This window comes from Mustela lutreola, chromosome X (genome assembly GCF_030435805.1).
Source record: "Mustela lutreola isolate mMusLut2 chromosome X, mMusLut2.pri, whole genome shotgun sequence".
NCBI classification, from domain to species: domain Eukaryota; kingdom Metazoa; phylum Chordata; class Mammalia; order Carnivora; family Mustelidae; genus Mustela; species Mustela lutreola.
Genome location: NC_081308.1, coordinates 55,193,375 through 55,214,329, shown reverse-complemented (window position 1 = coordinate 55,214,329; position 20,955 = coordinate 55,193,375). Strand labels below are relative to the sequence as shown.

General features: G+C 42.4%; 1 protein-coding gene across 12 annotated transcripts in view; it reads left to right on the top strand.

Moving 5' to 3' along the window:
• The window catches only part of LOC131822050 (conserved oligomeric Golgi complex subunit 2-like), a 45,456-nt gene that overhangs the window by 13,971 nt on the left and 10,530 nt on the right, over positions 1-20,955 (top strand). For 3 of the 12 annotated variants that reach the window (XR_009350074.1, XR_009350075.1, XR_009350073.1), the window contains exons 2-5: positions 6,812-6,973; positions 12,084-12,187; positions 15,341-15,655; positions 17,171-17,298. Coding sequence is in view for 3 of the 12 variants with exons in the window: in XM_059158440.1 (XP_059014423.1) it covers positions 6,812-6,973; positions 8,113-8,298 (348 nt within the window). In the remaining 9 variants the exon portion in view is untranslated. Of the gene's footprint in view, positions 1-5,595; positions 5,744-6,811; positions 6,974-8,112; positions 8,363-10,386; positions 10,580-12,083; positions 12,188-13,102; positions 14,244-14,420; positions 14,461-15,340; positions 15,656-17,170; positions 17,679-20,955 lie in introns of those variants that run through there. The other 9 variants (XR_009350070.1, XR_009350072.1, XR_009350071.1 and 6 more) reach the window with 9 other exon arrangements.

Here is a 20,955-nt window from a genome sequence, read left to right as displayed (position 1 = left end):
TGTACGTCTGTTGTACGGTAATTGATGGTGGTGTTGAGTGTGCCATGTCTGGACTGAATGTCCACATCTGTCAGATCCTTGTTGCCCTGCTGCTGGATCGGCCCATTACTGATGGAGAAGTGTTGAAGTCACCAGCTGTGATAATGCAATTGTTTATTTCTCCCTGCAGTTCTGTTAGGTTGTGTCTCACCTGTGTTGATCAGGCACACATACGTTAAGGATAATTGTGTCTTCTTGGTCAGTCGATTTCTTTATCATTATGTAATGCTGCTCTTTATGCCTGATAATTTTCCTTCTCTGAAATCTGCTTTGTCTGAAATTCATGTAGCTACTCCATTGTTCCTGTGATTAGTGTTACTTTGGATTTTTTTTAATGTATTCTAGCATTTAACTTGTTGATATTTAAGTTGTTTCATTTTTCATCAAAATATAATTCACAAAGCATAATAGTTGCCATTTGAAAGTGTACTCTTCTCTGGTTTTTAGTATATTTACTGTGTATATGGTACATACGTCACTTCTGTCTAATTCCAGAATGCTTCCATCACCCGAAAAATAAACCTCTTGGTTCCAATTCTCCCCTCCCCTTATTCCCTGGCAATCATGAATCTACTTTCTGTTTTTATGGATTTGCCTTTTCTGGAACATCTCCTATCAGTGGAATTGTATAACACGTGACCTTTTGTGTCTGGCTTCCTTTAACCTGAGAGTAGAATGTTTTCAGACTTCACTCGTGTTGTAGCATGTAACAGTTTATTCCTTTTTATGGTTGTGTAAGAGGCTCTTCCACATTTTATGTATCCATTCATCAGTTGATGGACGTTGGGTATATACTCATTTGGCTGTTACGAGCAGCGCTGCTGTGCCCATTCATGTACAGTTTGTGGCAGGAACATCTGTTGTCAGTTCTGTCGGTGTCATACCCCTAGACGTAGAACTGCTGGGTAATTGTACGTGTGTAACTTCTTGAGGAGCTACCGAGCTGTTTGCTGCCTTAGCCACACTATTTTACATTCTCACCAACAATACAGGAGGTTTCCAGCTTCTCCGCCTTCTTGCCAGCACTTTTCTTCTTCTTTTTTTTTTCTTTTTCTTTTTCTTATTTTACCATAGTTGTCCTAGTGGGTGTGACGTGGCATCTGCATGTGCTTTTGATTCGCATTTCCCCAATGACTAAGGATGTCGAACATCCCGACATGTGCTCTTGACCGTCTGTGTATCATCTTTGGAGAAATGTCTATTCAAAAGTCTTTGGCTTGTTTTTAAATTAGGTTATTTGTCTTTTTGTTGTTGAGTTCTAAGAGTATATTTGCATATTCTGGTTATTAGGTCCTTGTCAGACAAATGATTTGCAGATACTCTCTCCCATTCTGTGGGTTGTCTTTTCACGTTCTCCGTAGTGTCCTTTGACACACGAAAGTTTTTATTTTGATCAAGTTCAGCTTATCTAATATTTCTTATTGCTTTGTGTATCATGTCTAAAAAAGCTTTGCCCGATCCCAAGTCATACAGATTTTCACCTGTTTTCTCTGAGTGTTACAGTTTTTACTCTTACATTTAAATCTTTGATCCATTTTGAGTTATATTTTTGTGTATGTGTGACGTTGCTGTTCCAAGTTCATCCTTTTGCATGTAGATATTCATTTGTCCCAGTAGTAGGCACTCAAAAAGACTGTTTTTCCCCCCATTAAATGGTCTTGGCATCCTTGTGAAAAATCAGTTGACCATAAATGTATGGGTTGTAAATACTTTCTTTTTGAATACTTGGGAAATCTACACTATAAAGTAAAACCATTCCTAAAGTAGTAAAACCATTCTTGGTTAAGTGAAATGGGTCTCTATTATGGCACTGTGAGTTTGGGTTTGCTTTTCACAGCAAACGCTGCCTAACCCAGTATTCACAGATGTTCTGAGTTATTTAGTCATGTGTTATGCAACTTTTGTTTATCTGAGAACAAATGCATAAATGGTGAGTTGAGTACTAATATTACCTAATAGCATTTGTTCACTGAGGCTAAGTTATATGATTTATTTATTTATTTATTTATTTATTTAAGATTTTATTTGAGAGTGAGAGAGTGCGGGAGCAGGAGGAAGGGACAGAGGGAGAAGCAGGCTCCTTGCTCAGCAGAGCGCCTGATGTGGAACTCAAATCCAAGAGACTGGGATCATGACCTGAGCCAAAGGCAGATGCTTAACCAACTGAGCCACATAGGCACCCCAGTTATACAATTTAGAATGCCATCATGAAGTTCAAGAACTTCAACAATGTGTAACTGAGGCAGGGAAAGTGATCGACCTAAAGGTATACAGTTGGTGAGTAGGATGGCCAGGATTATGAACCAAGACCCCCTTCCGTGATGTACTACCTAACTATGATGTAAGGTCTGAGATGGTCTCAGGAGAGAAAGGTCCAGGCTAATTTGGTCACCAGTGTAAGAAGCAGGTGGCTTTCTGTAGATGACTGTGAAATTACGGTTTGGTATGAAGTCCTTCTCTCTGACACTAGCAGGGTCAGTCTTTGGTTGATTAACTAAGAAAGTCAGTTTAAACAAGTACTCTTAGGGAATGGTATATACAGTTTTTAGCATTTTATTTGGAAAAAATATATGTACATTTATTCTCCATTGAAACAGTGCCAGATCTTTTCTTTGGAAACTGGCCTGCAGATTAGATTTCTGAGTTATCACAGCACTTGGGTCGCTTAATAGGTTAGGCATCTACCTTCGGTTCAGGTCATGACCTCAGGGTCCTGGGATAGAGTCCCGCATTGGGCTCCCTGTTCAGCAGGGAATCTCCTTCTCCCATTGCCCCTTTCCCTGCTCATACTGTCTGTCTGTGTCTCAAATAAATAAAAAGAATCTTTTTAAAAAAAGCTTTCTATGTTGTCTTTTTTTGCATTCAGTTTCAGTTTCTTTAACTGAATTGAGTGAGAATCCTGTGATCACTCCCTTCCTGCCTGGTACGTGGTCATCTCACCCATACCTAACTTAGCAAAAATTTTCTTATTGATTTCTTTGTATCAAATCTTTCCAAAATAGCTCTGTTAGTTTTCAAAAGAATAGTGATTTTTTTTTGCAGTCATATTTTGTTGGTTTACATAGTGTTTAATGAAGCTATATAATTACGAAGTAAGTGTAGGTGTCCTTAACTAGTTTGGGAATCATCACATTTGATTCTTGCTGACTAAACAGGTCATGGAGTAGCAGAGTCACAGGGGAAGTAGATAGTAATTTATTGCCTCTAAGCATATAAGCCTACCGGGGTATCACAGTATTGTAAAGGGGAAACACAGGATAGCTAATCCTGTGAGACCAATACTTGGAAATAGGTTATGAAAGATTTGGAACATCTGTTCAATGGGACACTCAGCATGCACATAAAATATTAATAGAAATGTATGTGTTTTACGTAAAGACATTCAAGTTATATTTTTAGATGGGAAATTTTTTTTAATAGAATGGTTTTTTATTTTTTATTTTTTAATTTTTTTTAAGATTTTATTTATTTATTTGACAGAGAGAGAGAGAGGTCAGGCAGAGAGAGGGGGAAAAGTAGGGGAAAAGTAGGCTCCCGGCGGAGCAGAGAGCCTGATGTGAGGCTTAATCTCAGGGCCCTGAGATATGACCTGAGCCGAAGGCAGAGGCTTAACCCACTGAGCCACCCAGGTGCCCGTAGATGGGAAATAGTTTAGAAGAGCATGAATATTTGTGTGTGTGTGTGTATGTTTACACACATACATAGAGAAGGTCTGGGGTTTCCATTCAAGATGGTGGCATAGGAGGATCTTGAACTCATCTCTTCTATGAAATACACACTGAATCTATAGCTCCATATGGAAAAATTTCCTGTGGAAAAAACCCTACAACTAGCTGAGTGACTCCTACACATTAGGTGAGTAAGGAAAAAAACCTATGTTGAATTAAGAATCACTCTTGCCATAAACCCCACCCCTGGTACAGCGACCTGGAATTGAGAGGGTACTCACAACCCCAGGCTTCTCCCTGAGGAGTAAAGGCTTTGAGCCCCACTTCTGGCACCCCAACTTTCAAGATGTACATCTAAGAGACAAGACTCCAAAACATCCAGCTTTGAAAGCCATCAGAGCTTGCACCCATGAGACCCACAAGGCTATAGCAAACTGAGAAAGAGTTCTTAAAGCAGTCGCGCGAGTAGACTGACCCACCCTGGAACTCAGCACAGAAGCAGCAGACTGAAATGCGTTCAGATTTCTGTGAAAGAGGCCCATTTGCTTATCTTAAAGCCCTGAGGGGCAGGCATCTCATTTAACATGGATCTAGGAGCCTAGTAAGGTATTCTCCAAAGATGGAGCTGATGGGTACCATCTTTGCGCTGTCCCTCTGCCTCGCTTCTGCTTTCTGGTATCTCCTGGAAAGGAGCTTGAATGCTCGTATGATGCCCCGAGGTTTGCAGTTGCTACCCAGGGTATACCTCTAGATCACCTGGCTCTAGCGGCCAGCAAGACTCACACTCACAGTAGTGAGTATCACAGTATTTACAACAACCAAGACTTGGAAATAACTAAAGTGTCCACCAACGGGGTGAATGGATAAAGAAAATGTGTGTGTATACGATGGAATATTACTCAACCATAAAAAGAAGGAAGTCTTGCCATTTGCAACAACATGGATGGACCTTGAGGATATTGTGCTGAGTGAAATAAGTCAGACAGAGAAAGAGAAATACTGTATGATCTCCCTCACATGTGGAATCTAAAAAACAAAACAAAATGAAGTCATAGAGAACAGATTGGTGGTTGCCAGAGGCGAGGTTGTGGAGGAAATAGATGAAGGGTCCAGTGGTATAAACTTCCAGTTAATAATATAAGCCCTGGGGATGTAATGTACATCATAGTGACTGTAGTAAATAATACTGTGTATTATTGTATATTTATTTTATTATTTTTTATTAGAAATATGTATTATTAGCCCCAGGGTTACAGGTCTGTGGATTGTCAGGCTTACACACTTCCCAGCACTCACCATAGTACATACCTTCCCCAATGTCCACAACCCCACCACGCTCTCCCTACACCCCTCCCCCCAGCAACCCTCACTTTGTTTTGTGAGATTAAGAGTCTCTTATGGTTTGTCTCCCTCCCAATCCAATCTTTTTTTTTAAAGATTTTATTTATTTATTGGACAGACAGAGATCACAAGTAGGCATAGAGGCAGGCAGAGAGAGAGGAGGAAGCAGGCTCCCCGCTGAGCAGAGAGCCTGATGTGGGGCTCCATCCCAGGACCCTGGGATCATGACCTGAGCCAAAGGCAGAGGCTTTAACCCACTGAGCCACCCAGGTGCCCCCCTCCCAATCCAATCTTGTTTCATTTTTTTTCCTTCCCTACCCCCACACCTCCCACTGTGCCTCTCAAATTCCTCATATCAGGGAGATGGTATGATAATTATCTTTCTCTGATTATTTCACTCAGCATACTCTCTAGTTCCATCCACATCACTGCACATGGCAAGATTTCATTTCTTTTGATGGCTGCATAGTATATTATATATATATATATATATATATATATATATATATATATGTATATTTTAAGATTTTATTTATTTATTTGACAGAGATCACAAGTAGGAAGAGAGGCAGGCAGAGAGAGAGGAGGAAACAGGCTCCCTGCTGAGGAGAGAACCTGATGTGGGGCTCGATCCCAGGACCCTGGAATCATGACCTGAGCCAAAGGCAGAGGCCTTAACTCACTGAGCTACCCAGGTGCCCTATATTATTATATATTTAAAGTTGCTAAAGCTTAAGAGTTCTTAGCACAAGAAAAAAATGTGTATGTTTGGTGATGGATGTTAACTAGTCTTAGGGTGATCATTTCACAACAGATAAAAATATGGAATTTTTATGTTGTACGCCTGAAACTAACATGTGTCCATTATATGTCAGTTTCTTTAAAAAGTAATTGATATTTATTTTTTTTTAAATTATTTACTTATTTGTCAGAGATCACAAGTAGGCAGAGAGGCAGGCAGAGAGAGAGACAGGGAAGCAGGCTCCCTGCTGAGTAGAAAGCCCAATGCGGGGTTTGAACCCATAACCCTGGGATCATGACCTGAGCTAAAGACAGAGGCCTTAACCCACTGAACCAGCCAGGCACCCCAAAAGTAATTTATGTTTTAAAGAGAAAGACTAGGGCACCTGGGTGGCTTAGTCAGTTAAGCGTCTGCCTTCGGTTGAGGTCTTGATTTCAGGGTCTTGGAATGAACCCTGGCATCAGGCTCCCAGCTCAGCAGAGAGCCGACTTCTCCCTCTGCCCCTTCTCCCACTTGTTCTCTCAGTCTCTCTCTCTCAAATAAATAAAATCTTAAAAAAAAAAAAGTAAAGGGAAAGACCAAAACAAAGTCTGGAAGAATGTGAATCGCTGTGCTAAATAGTGAAGAAAAATAAACATTAACAGTGCTTAACTGCAGAGCATTAGAGAGTGGGTGATTTTTTTTTCTCTCTTACATAAGTATTTCTTGGTTGGTTGAAAGTTTGACAGTGAACATTTGTTACTTTTAAAATTAAGAAGAAAAAGCTGTTTCTATTTTAAGAAGAGCCTCTTTGAAATGTATAATTAAAAGAAATAAAATACCTGTAGAGTTAGGCAACAGGAGAGAATGGTCTTGGTGAGGGGCCCCCTTTCCCATAATCTTAGGAAGTGAGCAGACCCCCTGATGTCCCTGTGTGTGTTCCCCTGCAGTAAACGTCCTCTTATTCTTTCTCTGATCTTATTTTTCTATGTAAAATGTGGTATCATTGCAATCATTTTTTTCTTTCTGGTTTGATTTTCAGGAAGATTTTGACGTCGATCACTTTGTGTCTGACTATAGGAAGCATGTCCAGCTGGAGGAACTAAGAGGAGATCTGGAACTCTACTATAAACTTCTTAAAATAGCCATGGTGGAGCTCATCAACAAGGATTATGCAGATTTTGTCAACCTTTCCACAAACTTGGTAAACCTGAAATTCACAAGTCCTACACACACACACACACACACACACACACACACACACACACACACTTTCTCTCTCCTTCATATTTATTAAAAGGGCAGAGTTTTTAGAAACCTTTCAGTTGATTACCCCACCAACCCCACCAGAAACTTGAAGAAATTACCAATTTCATTAATAAAAGAACTAAACTTTTTGGAATACATTTTTTTGTTTGTTTTAGTTTTTATTCATTTAAGGTTGCTCTAGTTAGATTATGTTTCAAATTCATTAGTCAACAGTGAAAAGTAAAGGATGATAATACCCAAGGGGTTGTTTTATTAGTTGCTAAGTGATTACCCTGAAGTCTTCCTTGATTTAGACTAATTTGTAGGAGCAAATGTCCACCACTCTTGCAATGTTTAATTTACTCCCAGGTATATGTTAGCCAGAGCTAGGTTGAGGGAACATTGGCCAATATTGATATTTTAAAAGTTTGGTTTTATAACAATATAAGAATGATTTGCAGTGAGCTTATCAATTGTTTGTAAAAGCCGTTTAGAAATGTTGGATTTTGTTACTTGGCAGAAAAGTCTCCTTGTTGATGCTTCATTTTGTTTTAAATCTGTTTGTCCAGAGAAGCACAGAAAGTTGCAGCTCCGTGGGAATTTCAAGAAGCATTAAAATTAATGATGCACATTTGCTTTTGGGAAATATACCACTAAGATAAATATCCCAATAGGATTAAAAACCTAGAAAATTTTACTTCTGTTTAATTTCTATTTTTCTCAAGGCTTATAATAATGTTTAAGAGAAACGTAGCCCGTCAGACTTTCACATCAGCTGGCTGAGTATCATCACCTTCTGTGAAAATTTTTCACATTCATTTAAAATGTCATCTAAAGGCAAATTGTTCTTAAGGAAACTTTCGTTTCTCATGACTTCCCTTATTTTTATAGTTTCATGTATTTCAACAGATTTTTTCATATTCTATGAAGAACATTAATGGCCAAATAACACTTCTGTTGTTTAGCTAGTTATATAGCAAAATACGGTTGGGCCAAAAAAAATAATTTAAATCTGGTACTGCTTTGATTGTTAAATAGATACGTCATTATTACTCCTTATCGTGATGTGTTTGTGCCAACCTGGTTTTGCTTTAGGTTGGCATGGACAAAGCCCTCAATCAACTTTCTGTGCCTTTGGGACAGTTACGAGAAGTTCTGGTAAGTCCCAAATTAATGAAAACAGTCTGCTGTGACGCCTGTTGTCCTCGTCGGCTTTTCTCTAAGAATTCTATTCATCTGTTAGTTTGGTGGTACTGGTGGTTGTATTTTAACGGTTCATGATTATAATATTCACCTTCAGAAGAGTTGTAAATGATCTTGTTTTTGCATATGCTAAAAACCTAAAAAAAATGTTCGATTTGAAGAAGACATATTCTCAGAGTAGACAACCTTAAAATGTCAGGGGAGAAGAAGCGTATTTCCAAATTCAACGTATTAATGCCACTTTGGTCATATGTAAGTGGTTTCTAACTTACGAATGACTTGTATTTTAACAGTTTGTAATCTTGTAAATATCCCCCCCCCCCACGTAATCTACATGTGGTTAGGTTCCTGGGCTGATCTACAAAAACTGTGTAATCCCTAATGGAACTGAAGGATAATATAAATAAAATGTAATACTTAATAAATGTTACATTTGCATGTTCTCTCAGAAAAATCTCTGTTGTGGGAATGGGACTCCCCACCTCTAAGCCATTGGGAATAGGAACTCCACCTGGGTGAACAGTGGAGGAGGAGTTGTGGCATCACTTCTAACAGAAATCTGTGCTGCCCTGTCTCCCCCCCCCCCCCGTCTGTGTCTGGTGCCCTGACTTCCGGCCTCTGTCCGTTCTGATGCCCTGTCGTAAACTTGTCATAAACGACACCATCCTTCCTTGTGTGTCTCCTCTAGCTTGAGTGGCCTCGTGCATCCCTCCCCTAAGACAGTGCCTGCATCCTAGAGAGAATATAAGGAGACCATAATTTAAGGGAAGACACAATACATGGTTAGAACCAAGAAAAATGCAGAGTAACGGAAATATCAGTGCTGAGAAGCCTAGGGGAGGGGCAGGCAGGAAAGAGTTCGTGAAAGAGGTAAAAATCTTGAGTTGTGCCTTGAGGTAGCCAATACTTTCCATGGTTTATGTCTCATTTGAATTTTACAAAATCTTGTTAAAGGTACTTTTCCTTGGAATGGAAGGGATTTTCGTGGTCTGCTGTTGGATTCCACACCAGACGCTGAGGGGCTCTCCCACTGCCTCCTTGGTGTGCCTCTTCCTCCCAGGGCCTCATAGTGGTGTTGTTTCCCAAGCCTAGCCTTCCTTTGGCCTCCCACTCTTCTCTCGAACCCTCTCCCCGGAGGCAGATTTGCTCTACTCAAACAGGCTCCCGTCCCGCCTCACCCCCTGCCATCACCGTATCCCCTCCCTTTTCCATGGCCTGTCTTTATGGCCACTTTGGTCCTGCTCAGCCACAGGCCTGACCTGCCTTTCTGGTCCCATCTCTGAAGCTGTTCTGTGAGATTCTCAGACCACTGAGGGATACGACTATATCTGTCTTCATTGTATCCCTGTGGGCTGCCACAATACTGACGTCCAGGAGGTGTTTCATAATGTTGATGGAGTGAATTAATTCACCTTCCTGTGGAATTTTTGTGATATGCCTACTTCATTCTAGTTGTTTCTGTTAACCTTTGTTTTGGCCCTAATTCCTAATTATCTCTTTATTCATTAGCTTCTGGACATGTTTCTCTACCTCTGCGCTCTGCCTTTTTCTGGTCTTCTGTTCTTCATTCTTGATTCCTGGTATTTCCATACCCACATTTCATCATCATGCATCAGCGCTTTGACATTCTCCCGTTCTCCAAAATATGCAGAATCTAAAGACCTCATCTCAGTGAAGTTGGCCCTCCATTCCTATTTCTGCTTCTCTCCAGAAGGAAGCCTGCAGTGCACATGGCTGTGTGCCTGTCTGCCCCTGCCCCTGAGTGTGTCTGCACTTATATCTGCTCCCCATTCCCTCCCCATCTCGGCAGCTGTGTACACATGGCTTTCAGTGTCCGATTCGAGCCCCGTCGCATTTCCTGACTCTCCTGTACTTTGCTTCATATTATCTGTTCTCCATTCTATGCCCCCTCATCCCCATAACTTTCACTGTATATGTGTCATTCTTCTTCTGGCCATGCGACCCTGCCTTCGTGTCATTATGCCCCCAGATAATGAGTTCCCTCAACAGTAACTGTGTCTGGTATATCTTTTTTTTTTTTTTTGTCAATATCTGCATAGTACTGGTGCACAGGTATTAAGTTCTGTGGAATTGAATGAGATGTAGGAACTTGATAATGTGACAAAACAATGTCTGTAATACGTTTTCTTTATTATTCTTTTAAAGAGTCTCAGGTCATCTGTCAGTTAAGGAATTCGGGCAGTAGATGAACGAATGTGTAAACAAGAGGACATAAGGAAGAAAAACATACCCTCCAGTAGATTTCTTATGCTGCATGCCAGTTGAAGCCTTCTCCTCTTGTCTTCGCGAACTTGTCAGCACTATTCAGCTTTTTTTCAAAGCTCTCACGCATGTGCATTTTATGCATTATGTCACGTTATCTACCTGAAATAATAAGACAGAATTTTAGAGGTACCCACACGATCTCAAGATCACCCACTTTTTCCAGAACAAGAAACAGTGATAACTGTTGTCGGTGCAGCGCTTGACAGGTAACGACTGTATAAATTGTCAGCGGCCCTGTAAAGAAAATAGGCCTATATTAGAGACTAGGGGAGAAGTGGGCTTTCCAAAGCAAACTCAGGATTCTGCCATAGGTTTGTTGTTATTTTCTGATCCTGTGTTCTTTATGTTCTGGTGTTCACTTTAATTTTTTCGATTCCCAGTAGTTAGCATGCGGTGTTGGCTTAGTTTCAGGTGTGTGAGACAGGCAACGGCTCTGTACATCTGAGGGCTCACCCCGGGAGTGTGCCCCTTAGTGCTATCTCCAGTTTCAAGTGTCCCCGATGTCATTCATGATCATGTGCCCCGATGTAGGGGCACAGCGGGCATTGGGAGTCTGGGCTTCTGACTCTCGCCTGCTGCTCTGTACAATGTTTTCTATGTGTATTATTAGCATATTTGTTAAAATCTCAGTGGGGAGAAAGCCTGTTTGAGGGACCTTCTGTTTAATTCGCCTCTGGATCTCCTCACAGCTTTTATCCAAAGAATGCTTGTCATGCGCTTCCAGACAAAACAGTAAGCTTTATGAGAGCAGGGTGTATTTCTTGCTTTATTTTCTCGTGTCCCCCCTCCTCCCCCACCCCCCGTCGGAATGAATGTCGAGCTCCCAGCGGTGTTCAGTAACTATTTATTGAATGGATGACTTTGTATTTTTTGTTCTTTTAGGATGAGAGTTTTCATAATGTTCCTCAACCTCTTTGATAATATTTGTAGTGTAAAAGGTCTTTAATGATTTGGTGCTTGGGTATATAGGTATATGCACATGTAAACTGAGAGGGTCAGTATGATCGGAAGCCAAAGTTAAAACATGAATAAAGGGCCATAAGAAAACAAATGGAGGGGTGCCTGGTGGCTCAGTTGGTTAAACGTCCGACTCTTGATTTTGGCTCAGGTCATGATCTCAGGGTCATGAGATTGAGCCCTGCATTGAGCTCTGTGCTCAGCAGGATGTCTGCTCGCGATTCTCTCTCTCCCTCTGCCCCTCCCCTGCATGTGCACATGCAGTTTCTCTCTCTCTCAAATAAACAAATCTTTTTTAAAAAAATAGGAAAGAAATGCCCATAGAAAGATTCAGGATGGGGAAAAGAAGAAATAAGAGTATAGAATATGAGAAAGCAAAGTCGGGTTTTTTTTTTTTTCTCTATAAACTTGCAATAGAATATGGAAGTATGCTTATTCTAGAACTAAGATTTGAATTCTTGAGAATTCTGTGTTTCATAGAAATATTCAAAATATAGCATGCCCTATATATTTGAAGTTAACTTTTGGGCTTATATTTTCCTGCATTTAGCATGGGAAATAAAGATGATTAAGAGTAAAGATGGTGACGTTTTTTGTTTGCTTAATTTTTATTTTTATAGATGTGTGTGTTGAGGCTTATACAAGTTATTTGATCAGTTGAAAAGATTGAAAAAATCTTAAATTCACAAAGTTCTAAAGAAACCTCTGCACTAGAAGCAAGCAGGTAAGCATTTTTTTTTTAACTAAGTAGCACATAAATTAATACTTCACATCTAGTCTAATTAGGCTGGGACGGCTTAGTTAGAATTCATTTATGAACAAGAAGAAAATCCAGGTTTGTGGCTAGAATGTAGCTCCAGGAGAGTGGAGAGCATGAAATGGTGAAATCTATAACACGTTCCTATAAACCCTTTGGTTATAGACCACAGTTCCAACACGTCCTTATGCTTGCAGTGGAAAAGTATATTTGGAATCACCTTCCCTGAGGACTAGCAAAGTCCTGTTGATCTTTAAGGCATACCTACCATTCATCTTGGTTTTTCTCCATCTCATTTTTTTTTTCCTAGACATGCCCAGAGTATTATCATTGATGTATTTTGCACCAGCATTATATTATTATGAAACAGTATAGGACACATCCAGTTGAAATTTACAAACAGGAAAGAAAAAGCTTATGAAATAGGAAAAAGATGATGGCTCTCTTTGTTATACTGTGATTGTCTTGTTCCCTTCCTGGTGTGAATTTTCAGTCAGCCAGGGTAGATGAGTGACTCAGAAAATGAGTAGTTAGGTCCTGTCAGCACCGTGAGACGCACAGTGCTGCAGTGGGAGTAGCCCGGGCTGGTCCTGCACATGCCAGCTGGGCTGCCTGCGTCAAGGTCGCCTGGTGCCCTGCGTGCTCTGTTGTGTGAGGCTAACAGTCCCTCCCCCTGCAGGCGGAGTTAGGTTTCTAAATTTTAGGAATTAAGGTTTTAGATTTGGAAGGAACTTGAGAGACCATATGCTCCACATGTCTCATGATGGACATTAAGAACGGACACATCCCAAAGGAAGCGATTCTCTGGTCCTAGGTGTCTGCCCCCTTTCACATCAAGGCATTCAACTAAGTGGTCAGCCTCCACTGTGCTTGTGTCTCTAGCCCGTAGCACTCGTGCTTCTGCCCCCGTTCGTCCACACTTAGCAGACAGTCTGTACGCGGCCCTTCTGCAGCCCGTGTGTCTCCAGCGGCTCTGCTTCGCTGCGGCCCTTGGCAGCGCCTGCAGCCCCTCCAGCCATGTCCACGTTCGGCCCCTGGGGAGCTGGCCCTCCAGTGTTCTTCCCGTCTTTGCTGTTGCTGCTGTGCTCCTCGGATAGAAACACCTCGGTGAGCTCTGTGTCTACAATCCTGTCCCTTTGCAACACTGTCCTTGATAAACAGACATTGTGCGCTTTCTTGCTCAGAATTACCTTGGAGGACTTTTTTCTCCAGAAGAGCAGCTCTGAGCTCTAGAGTCAGGAAAGCCAGAGCAGCGTCAGCGCACGGCAAATCCATCATGCTCTGCCAGGCCCAGAAATGCTGAGATAAGGATAAATAGGAAATGCGCATGGGATCAATCAGTAGAGGTTGGGATTAGGCTTCGGCTTTGGTCATGCCGAGCGCTTGCCTTCCCTCCACACCAGTTCTGATGCTCTGGGACGGGGCACACCGTGGCAGGTCTCCAGACATTTTGGGTTTCCTTACAGTGTGTTTCCTCACTACCTGACTGCCCATCCTCAGATGTGGGATGCCTCATAGAGCCCAGCAGGGGCTTTGGGGCCTTTGTTGTGTTTTGTTTTGTTTTTTTTTTCTTTCACTGTTCAGCTTCTTTTTGAATGGGGTTGACGCTTTCTAATGTGGGGGGCAAGAGGGAAGTGTATCCAGTCCACTTGATGGCAGATGCACTGTGAGTGATTTCTCACCAGCTCCCGGAGCACCGAGCTTGCTCTTTCTGCCGTTGGGTAAATGTAAACTTGGAGTCCGCTGCTCTGAGCGATTTCCCAGGTTGCTGCTAGGCGGTCAGTTTTAGCTGATTGAGGAGACAGCAGTAGTTAGTACTGGGGAGGTACTTGGGAGGAAGAATGAGGCAGGCGGAGAAGAAGAGGGGGATGCGGGTATGAACGGTAGGACAGGGCAAGAGAGAGGAGGGGTTTAGAGAATGGGAAAAGAAGGGAGAAGAAGGGCACGAATGGGAGAGCCCGAGGAACGTGGTGGAAACATGCAGTTGTACCCTCACTGACCTAAAATAGCTCCATCCCCTTGCCTGGGCTGCGTCAGTGGCTTCTACGACCTCCCCGCTCCTCACCCCTCGCACCTGGGGCCTGCTGCACAGACAGTTTGTCCTGAAAATTGATGGCATGCAGGTGCAGGTGGCATGGGGGGCGGTGGGGGTGGCAGGTTTTAACTTTGGGAATTACACTTCTCTAATTGTCTCTACTAGCCCTCTCTGGACTAGAGAGATTTTGGAGAGAATTGCCACAAAATTTAACCAGTTACAGTTTCATGCTGTTCAGACCAAAGGCCTGCCTCTTCTGGAGAAAGTAAGACCAGTAAGTGTTGGTTTTGATTTTCAATTTGCTGTTTGCGAATTTCCTGGATGATTTTGGTTTGACCTAGCATTGCCCCCTGATAATTGCTACTCTACAGGATTTTGAAGCTAGCTTTGAATTTTTTTTTCAGTGTCTCTTGCTCGGGACCCTGCTTCCATTATGTCACGCTAGATAGATTTTGTGTAAAGACACAAGCGTAGTCTCCAAACTGTGCAAGTAAAATTAATTCTGAATTTCATGTAACTTGACACATCATATGATGTAGTCAGAGTTCATTTATCCAAAGCCTTTGACTGGGTTTAAATGCACATTTGTCAGATTTACTCCGTAGCTTAAGAGGCAAATAACTTTTTGTCGTTCAGTAATTGTCTAAACTTCACTTTGATGAAGCCGACTTACTTTCAAAGAAATCATAGGGAGGGGACGCCTCAGTGGCTCAGTCAGTTAAGCCACTGCCTCTGTCTTAGGTCATGATCCCAGGGTCCTGGGATTGAGTCCCACCTTGGGCTCCTTGCTTGGCAGGAAGCCTGCTTCTCTTTCTGCCTGTGCCTCCTTGTGTGCTTGTGCTCTCTCTCGACAAATAAACAAATAAAAACCTTTTTTAAAAAAAAGAAAGAAAGCAATCATGGGGAGTAGAGATTGATTGTTATTCTCTAGGAAATGTTGGGATTTTAGTCTTACATATATTCTGGTAGAATTAGAGGCTCGCTTTATATATATAACACATATGTATATAAATTATACACATATATTTGAGCTTTTAGAAACTGTTGTGCCTGGACCTTCTTTCCTGGTCTCTCTGTTCTTGCAGCGTATAGCCCACATTATGGCCATGCTGCAGCAGTCCCTGGGAGGCCTGCTGCTAGAAGGGCTTCAGACTTCCAATGTGGACATCATATGGCACTGCCTCCGGACTTACGCTACAATTGACAAGACACGGGATGCAGAGGCGTTAGTCGATCAAGTACTGGTGAAACCGTACATGGATGAAGTTTGTGCCCCTATGCACCTCATTCCGCAAACACAGAGCATCTAATCTGGCTTCATTTCTTGACTGGGTGCGAGAGAGCTCAGGGCTCTTCCTTGAAGATGCTCCTAGTTCCTGCTCTTCTGGTTGTAAGAAAAGGTTGGTCCCGCTTGGTGCCCATCAGCATGCCAGGAATCAGGCATGCACTCTGGTCTCTTCCAGTGATGCCATAGCTTAGGGATCATCTTAATTTAGTAGGGGTGAGGGACTTGCCTAGGAAGAAGGTACGGATCAGAACATTTTCAGGTCAATTTCCATTTCCCTAAGTTATATGTCAATGAAGTTGCCCAAAGCGTGACCCCACCAAGGCGCCCATGCCCACTGGAGGAGGTGGAAGACAGCTCTGTGCTCAGGGAAAGTCCGTGAGGGGAGGCATCTTCGCAGAATTGATGTGGCCTAAGTCTTGAAGACCATGGGGGAGTTTGCCAGGCTAGGAAGGTGGGAGGGAGGGAATATTCAAAGATAAAGGGCTTTTAAGGGCGAGTTAGCAGGGTAGTACCTTAAGTCCAGAACTTGGTTACCCAGTGTTCTTGACCTATGAGGATACAGTTAAATACAGGGAGTCAGTGTATCGTGCCTCTGAGCGGCCGGATAATGGGCTTCACCGTGTGAGGCCGCCAGCAATCAGCAGCTTCCCATTTAGAGAGCGTCGGTTTCATCTAGTTCAGGCTGACAGAAGTCATGAAACCAGTCTCAGCGTTTGAGGGCTTTCTTCCAGTCACCTGCCAGTGCGAGTATTCTTTCTGTCCGGTAAGTATAAAGCTACCCACCATGACTTCAGGATGAAAGGCTTCCAGTTTTAAAACGGGACAGTATCCCAGTGATAGAAGTGAAATTGAAGGATTAATTTCAGTAATCTTCTCAGCTTCATTAGGACTACTAAAAGTAAATGATCTGTCAGTTCTTTGTATGTATCCTATTATAGTTCATAGCTCTCTCTGTGGGGGTGAAAAAGATCACATTATTCTTTGTCACTAAATGAAAATATTTTAGGTATTTAATTTATGCCCTTTTCATTGAACTGAATCTAATATGCTAAATTAGGGAAGTACTTTATGCTTCCGTGTCGTTAAATGAACTGTGGCCACGTTTGTATTTTAAGTTTGTATGCTTGTCATTCACCTCCTGCAACTCAGCCTCACCAAAAAAATAAAATACTAAAGCAAAATAAGATGTGTTTTCTTCCATCACTTTCCATCTCAGCCCTTTCCCTGTTCTGGAGACAGTAGAGGATAAGGCCAGTGTGAAGATGGTACAGAGCTGTTGTCTGCAGATACAGTATTTCGCTTTTAAGCTCAGAAGGGAAGCAGATGAGTGTGTGTGATGTTTTAGCTTCAGGCCAGTCTCTGTCCCTCAGCCTCTGTGTCCCCCAGGGTTGGAGCAGTATTCCCAAATCCCTGGACCTAGATTTTTGTGTCGTTGTTACTTACCTCCTGTTTAGAAAGCATACTGAGTGGGGAGGAGGAAGGACGAAGTGCATTTTTAAGATTTACTCGATTCTTTTCTCTGTAGTGTATAGTTCATACTTCTCTTGTAGGTGCTTTAAAAACAAGCAAAAACACAAACAAACAAATAAATAAATAAATAAAAATAAAACGCTCTTCCTTCTGCTAGGTGATTGTAGAGCAGATCGTTGAGTCTCATCCGGACGGCCTGAAGATCATGTATGCTAATAAGCTCCTGAAGTTCATTCCTCACCACTGCCACCTTCTTTGAGAGGTCACAGGAGGAGCCATCTCAAGGTGACGTAAACTGCTGTGTATGCACCTGAGCTCAGTTTAGTGACCACCTGTCACCTCCTCATGTGCCGCTGATCCCTGGCTGTCCTGTCTGACCCGGGAACGTGTGCTCTTCCCTATTTGTTACCAGTGCTGTGAGGCAGGTGTCGCTTGCCTGGGTTTACAGGGAAAGGGAATGAAGAGTGGGGACGAATCTCAACGGTGACATTTGTGTGACTCCAGAGCCTCTGCTTTTCTCTTTTCTATACTTTCTCCTTAACCAGGTTCAAAATCAAAATTGGTTTCCTTCCATTATTGTGATGTCATCATCGGTCTAGAAATACCAATTCATTTTAATTCAACACGTTTTATACTGATGGCAATTAAAGTCATGTTCGGTTTTCCCTCCCTCTCTTATTTCATTTCCATGGCTTTCCAGTTCTGTTTCATGAATATCCCATTACCTTCCACCATCTCCGTCATCCCAGTCCAGACCTTTGTCGCCTTTTGTTCGAGGGTAGCGGGCTCTCCCCACCTGGTCTCCCAGCTCCACCTGTCCCTCTTCATTGCAGCCCTCAGCTGTCCCACCTGCCCAGAGCTCTGCAGCCTTTCTGAGTCGCTCATGGCTTCTCATCGCCCACAGAGGAGCATCCAGTCTTCCTGGCGCAACCTGTGACCCTTGGTGCTTGAGTCCTAGTGGTTCTCCGCTGTAGAACTTTCTACTGTGCAACTTTCCCCCCATACCACTATGGTTCCTGGCCAGACAGGAGCGCTTGACCTTCCCTAACACACCTGGTACAGAAGATCCCTGACTTCACCTTGGTTCAGTTTATGGTTTTTTGACTTTTTATAATAGTGCAGAAGTGATATGCATTTAGTTTGGATCTTTTCCCAGGCTGGCGATCTACAGTAGGGACCTCTTTTGTAATGCTGGGCAGGGGCAGTGAGCACAGCCCCCAGGCAAACCACGTGATCACGAGGGTCAGCAACCAACACACTTGAACCATCCTGTTCTGGCTTTCAGTGCAGTGTTCAGTAAGTTACATGAGATACCAGACACTTTATTGTGAAATAGGCTTTGTGTTAGAGGATTTTGCCCAACTGTGCAATACTGTAAGTGTTCTCAACACATTTAAGGTTGGCGGGGCTAAACTCTGATGTTCAGTCGCTTAGGTGTTTTCCATGCATTTTCAACTAAAGAGATTTCCAGCTGAATAGTGGGTTTATTAGAAGCCGAGGCCGTCATAAGCTGAGGAACATCTGTCTGTACTGTGCGCCTCTGTGTTTTCCTTCATTGCTTCCTGTCTCATATCCCTTTGTCTTTCTGTTGATCTGTCACTCCACATGAAGCTCCAGTCAAATACAACTACTTTTTTTTTAGGTTATTAATTTATTTACTTATTAGAGAAAGCATAAGCAGAGGGGGAGGCAAAGAGTGAAGCAGGCTCCCCACTGAGCAGGAAGCCCGATGTGGGACTCGATCCCAGGACCCTGAGATCATGACCTGACCCACCCAAGCGCCCCCAGGCTATGATTATTTCAAGAAAAAGTCCTATTTGTGAATTCTTCATCTAGTGAAGATGAATTAAAATCAGAAAGTCAACTCTGCCACCTTTAAAAACCCAGGAACAGAAAAAAATTCCACGAGCAGGTATAACCCTATCCACAATAAATCACTTTCAATCCAGTCCTGAAAACTAATACAGAGTAGGAAGAAAGCATTACAGAAAAATTTTGTTTTCATTAATCAAGCTGGAAAATAACGGGCCTTACACGAATGCCCTTTAGGAAGACAGTTCTTATAGTTTTATGTTGATGGAAACTAACATTACATTCGAAATGCATGTTAAAACCATGACTGTAGACTAACTACCACTTTCAGTCGTCAGAAGATGAAAAATGATCAAGAGTCACCCAAACTGAATCCTGGTTCCTCCTGGAAAATGTGTTCCTAAATATTTCCCCCCTGAACTACTGTGCTCTTTCTGTATCTTACACAGCAGACACTGCGATGCACAAACACATCCAGAAGGCCTTTGAGGGCTGACAGCCTGCTGGAACAATGAGGAATTCACCCGGGTTTCTGCCTTTCTGCCGGGCCCAGAAAGTTCTGGGTAACCCAGGTGACGTGTCATGAGAATACAGGTGTGCCTCACACCGTATGTATCATCTCCTCAGGGTAGACACCAAAATCCATGTTCGTATATGAAAATCTGGGATGCATATAGAAATCAAGAGTGATTCTGTCATCTTGAAAGAAAAACACACTGTTGCGCTGCCACATGCCTCGTTTCTCCTCGAGTGACTGCAGGAAGTAGCGATTGCAGTCAGAAATCTCAGAAAGAAAAATTAGAGTAAGGGCAACACCTGAAGTTTACTCCTGAAAATACTTGGAGAACGACTGTGGCCAATAAACCAGGGCTTAGTTCATGAGACTATGTCAATGAGCTTATACCATCCCATGTTCTGGTCAAACCCTCATGTCTGGGAGATGGAGGGACGTCTTCATCTTCCAGAGCTACTATTAGGGAAAAAGGTGGAGACAATACTGACAGGAGTCCCTAATTCAGCAGGAGAGCCAAAAACACCTTGCCCCTCCATAATCCCAAATGAAAATAAACATCTCGGGGCGCCTGGGTGGGTTAAGCTTCTGCCTTTGGCTCGGGTCATCTCAGGCTCTTGGGATCAAGCCCCATGTCGGGCTCTTTGCTCAGTGGGGAGCCCATTTCCCTCCTTCTCTCTCTGCCTGCCTCTCTGCCTACTTGTGATCTCTGTCTGTCAAATAAATAAAATAAATTAAATCTTTAAAAAAGAAAAAAAAGAAAAGAAAAGAAACATCTCATTTTACTAGTGTGCAGCAGTGACTATGCAGGAGAAATTATTATATTATTATTAGATGATATTATTATTATTATTATTATTATAATTATTATTGTACTATATTATTAACCTTTTGAATTTGGACACCTAAAATTTTTAATAAAATATGAAGACCTTTTTTTTAAAAGATTTTATTTATTTGAAAGACAGAGATCACAAATAGGCAGAGAAGCAGGCAGAGAGAGGGGGAAGCAGGCTCCCCACTGAACAGATAACCCAATGCGGGGCTTGATCCCAGGACCTTGGGATCATGACCTGGGCTGAAGGCAAGAGGCTTTAGCCCACTGAGCCACCCAGGCGCCCCATGAAGGCTTTTTTTAAAGAACAAAAACTTCAGACTATATCTTTATCCTAGAAGTTCCCACTACAACTGGCTTCTGTCTTGGTCAACATTTAGCCATTCAGATAAAGTCCGTATTTAGTGCTTCATGTGTATGCATGTGTAAAATAAGAGGACAGTCATAAATCTTTAAGATTGTGTATAATAACCGTGAAATAAGGATTCTTGATACACAAGGTCTCGTTCTGGGGAAAACAGCTGGTGAACAGTATGCAGTTTTCAAATGATGGAGGGGAAATATGCATTCGGTTATGAGAAAGGGAAGGAGAACAAGACCAAATATTAATAAAAGGGAAAAAAGCTTTTTCTGCCATCTTTTCGTGCTGCAGTAACAGTGTGAACAAATGTCCCACAGATGCCCTCAAGAACATTAACACTGCTGAAAGGGGAGGCGAAGGCCAGGTTCTTAGGAGGCCCTGCACCAAAGTCATCGTCCCATTTCCTGACTGTGATGACGAAGC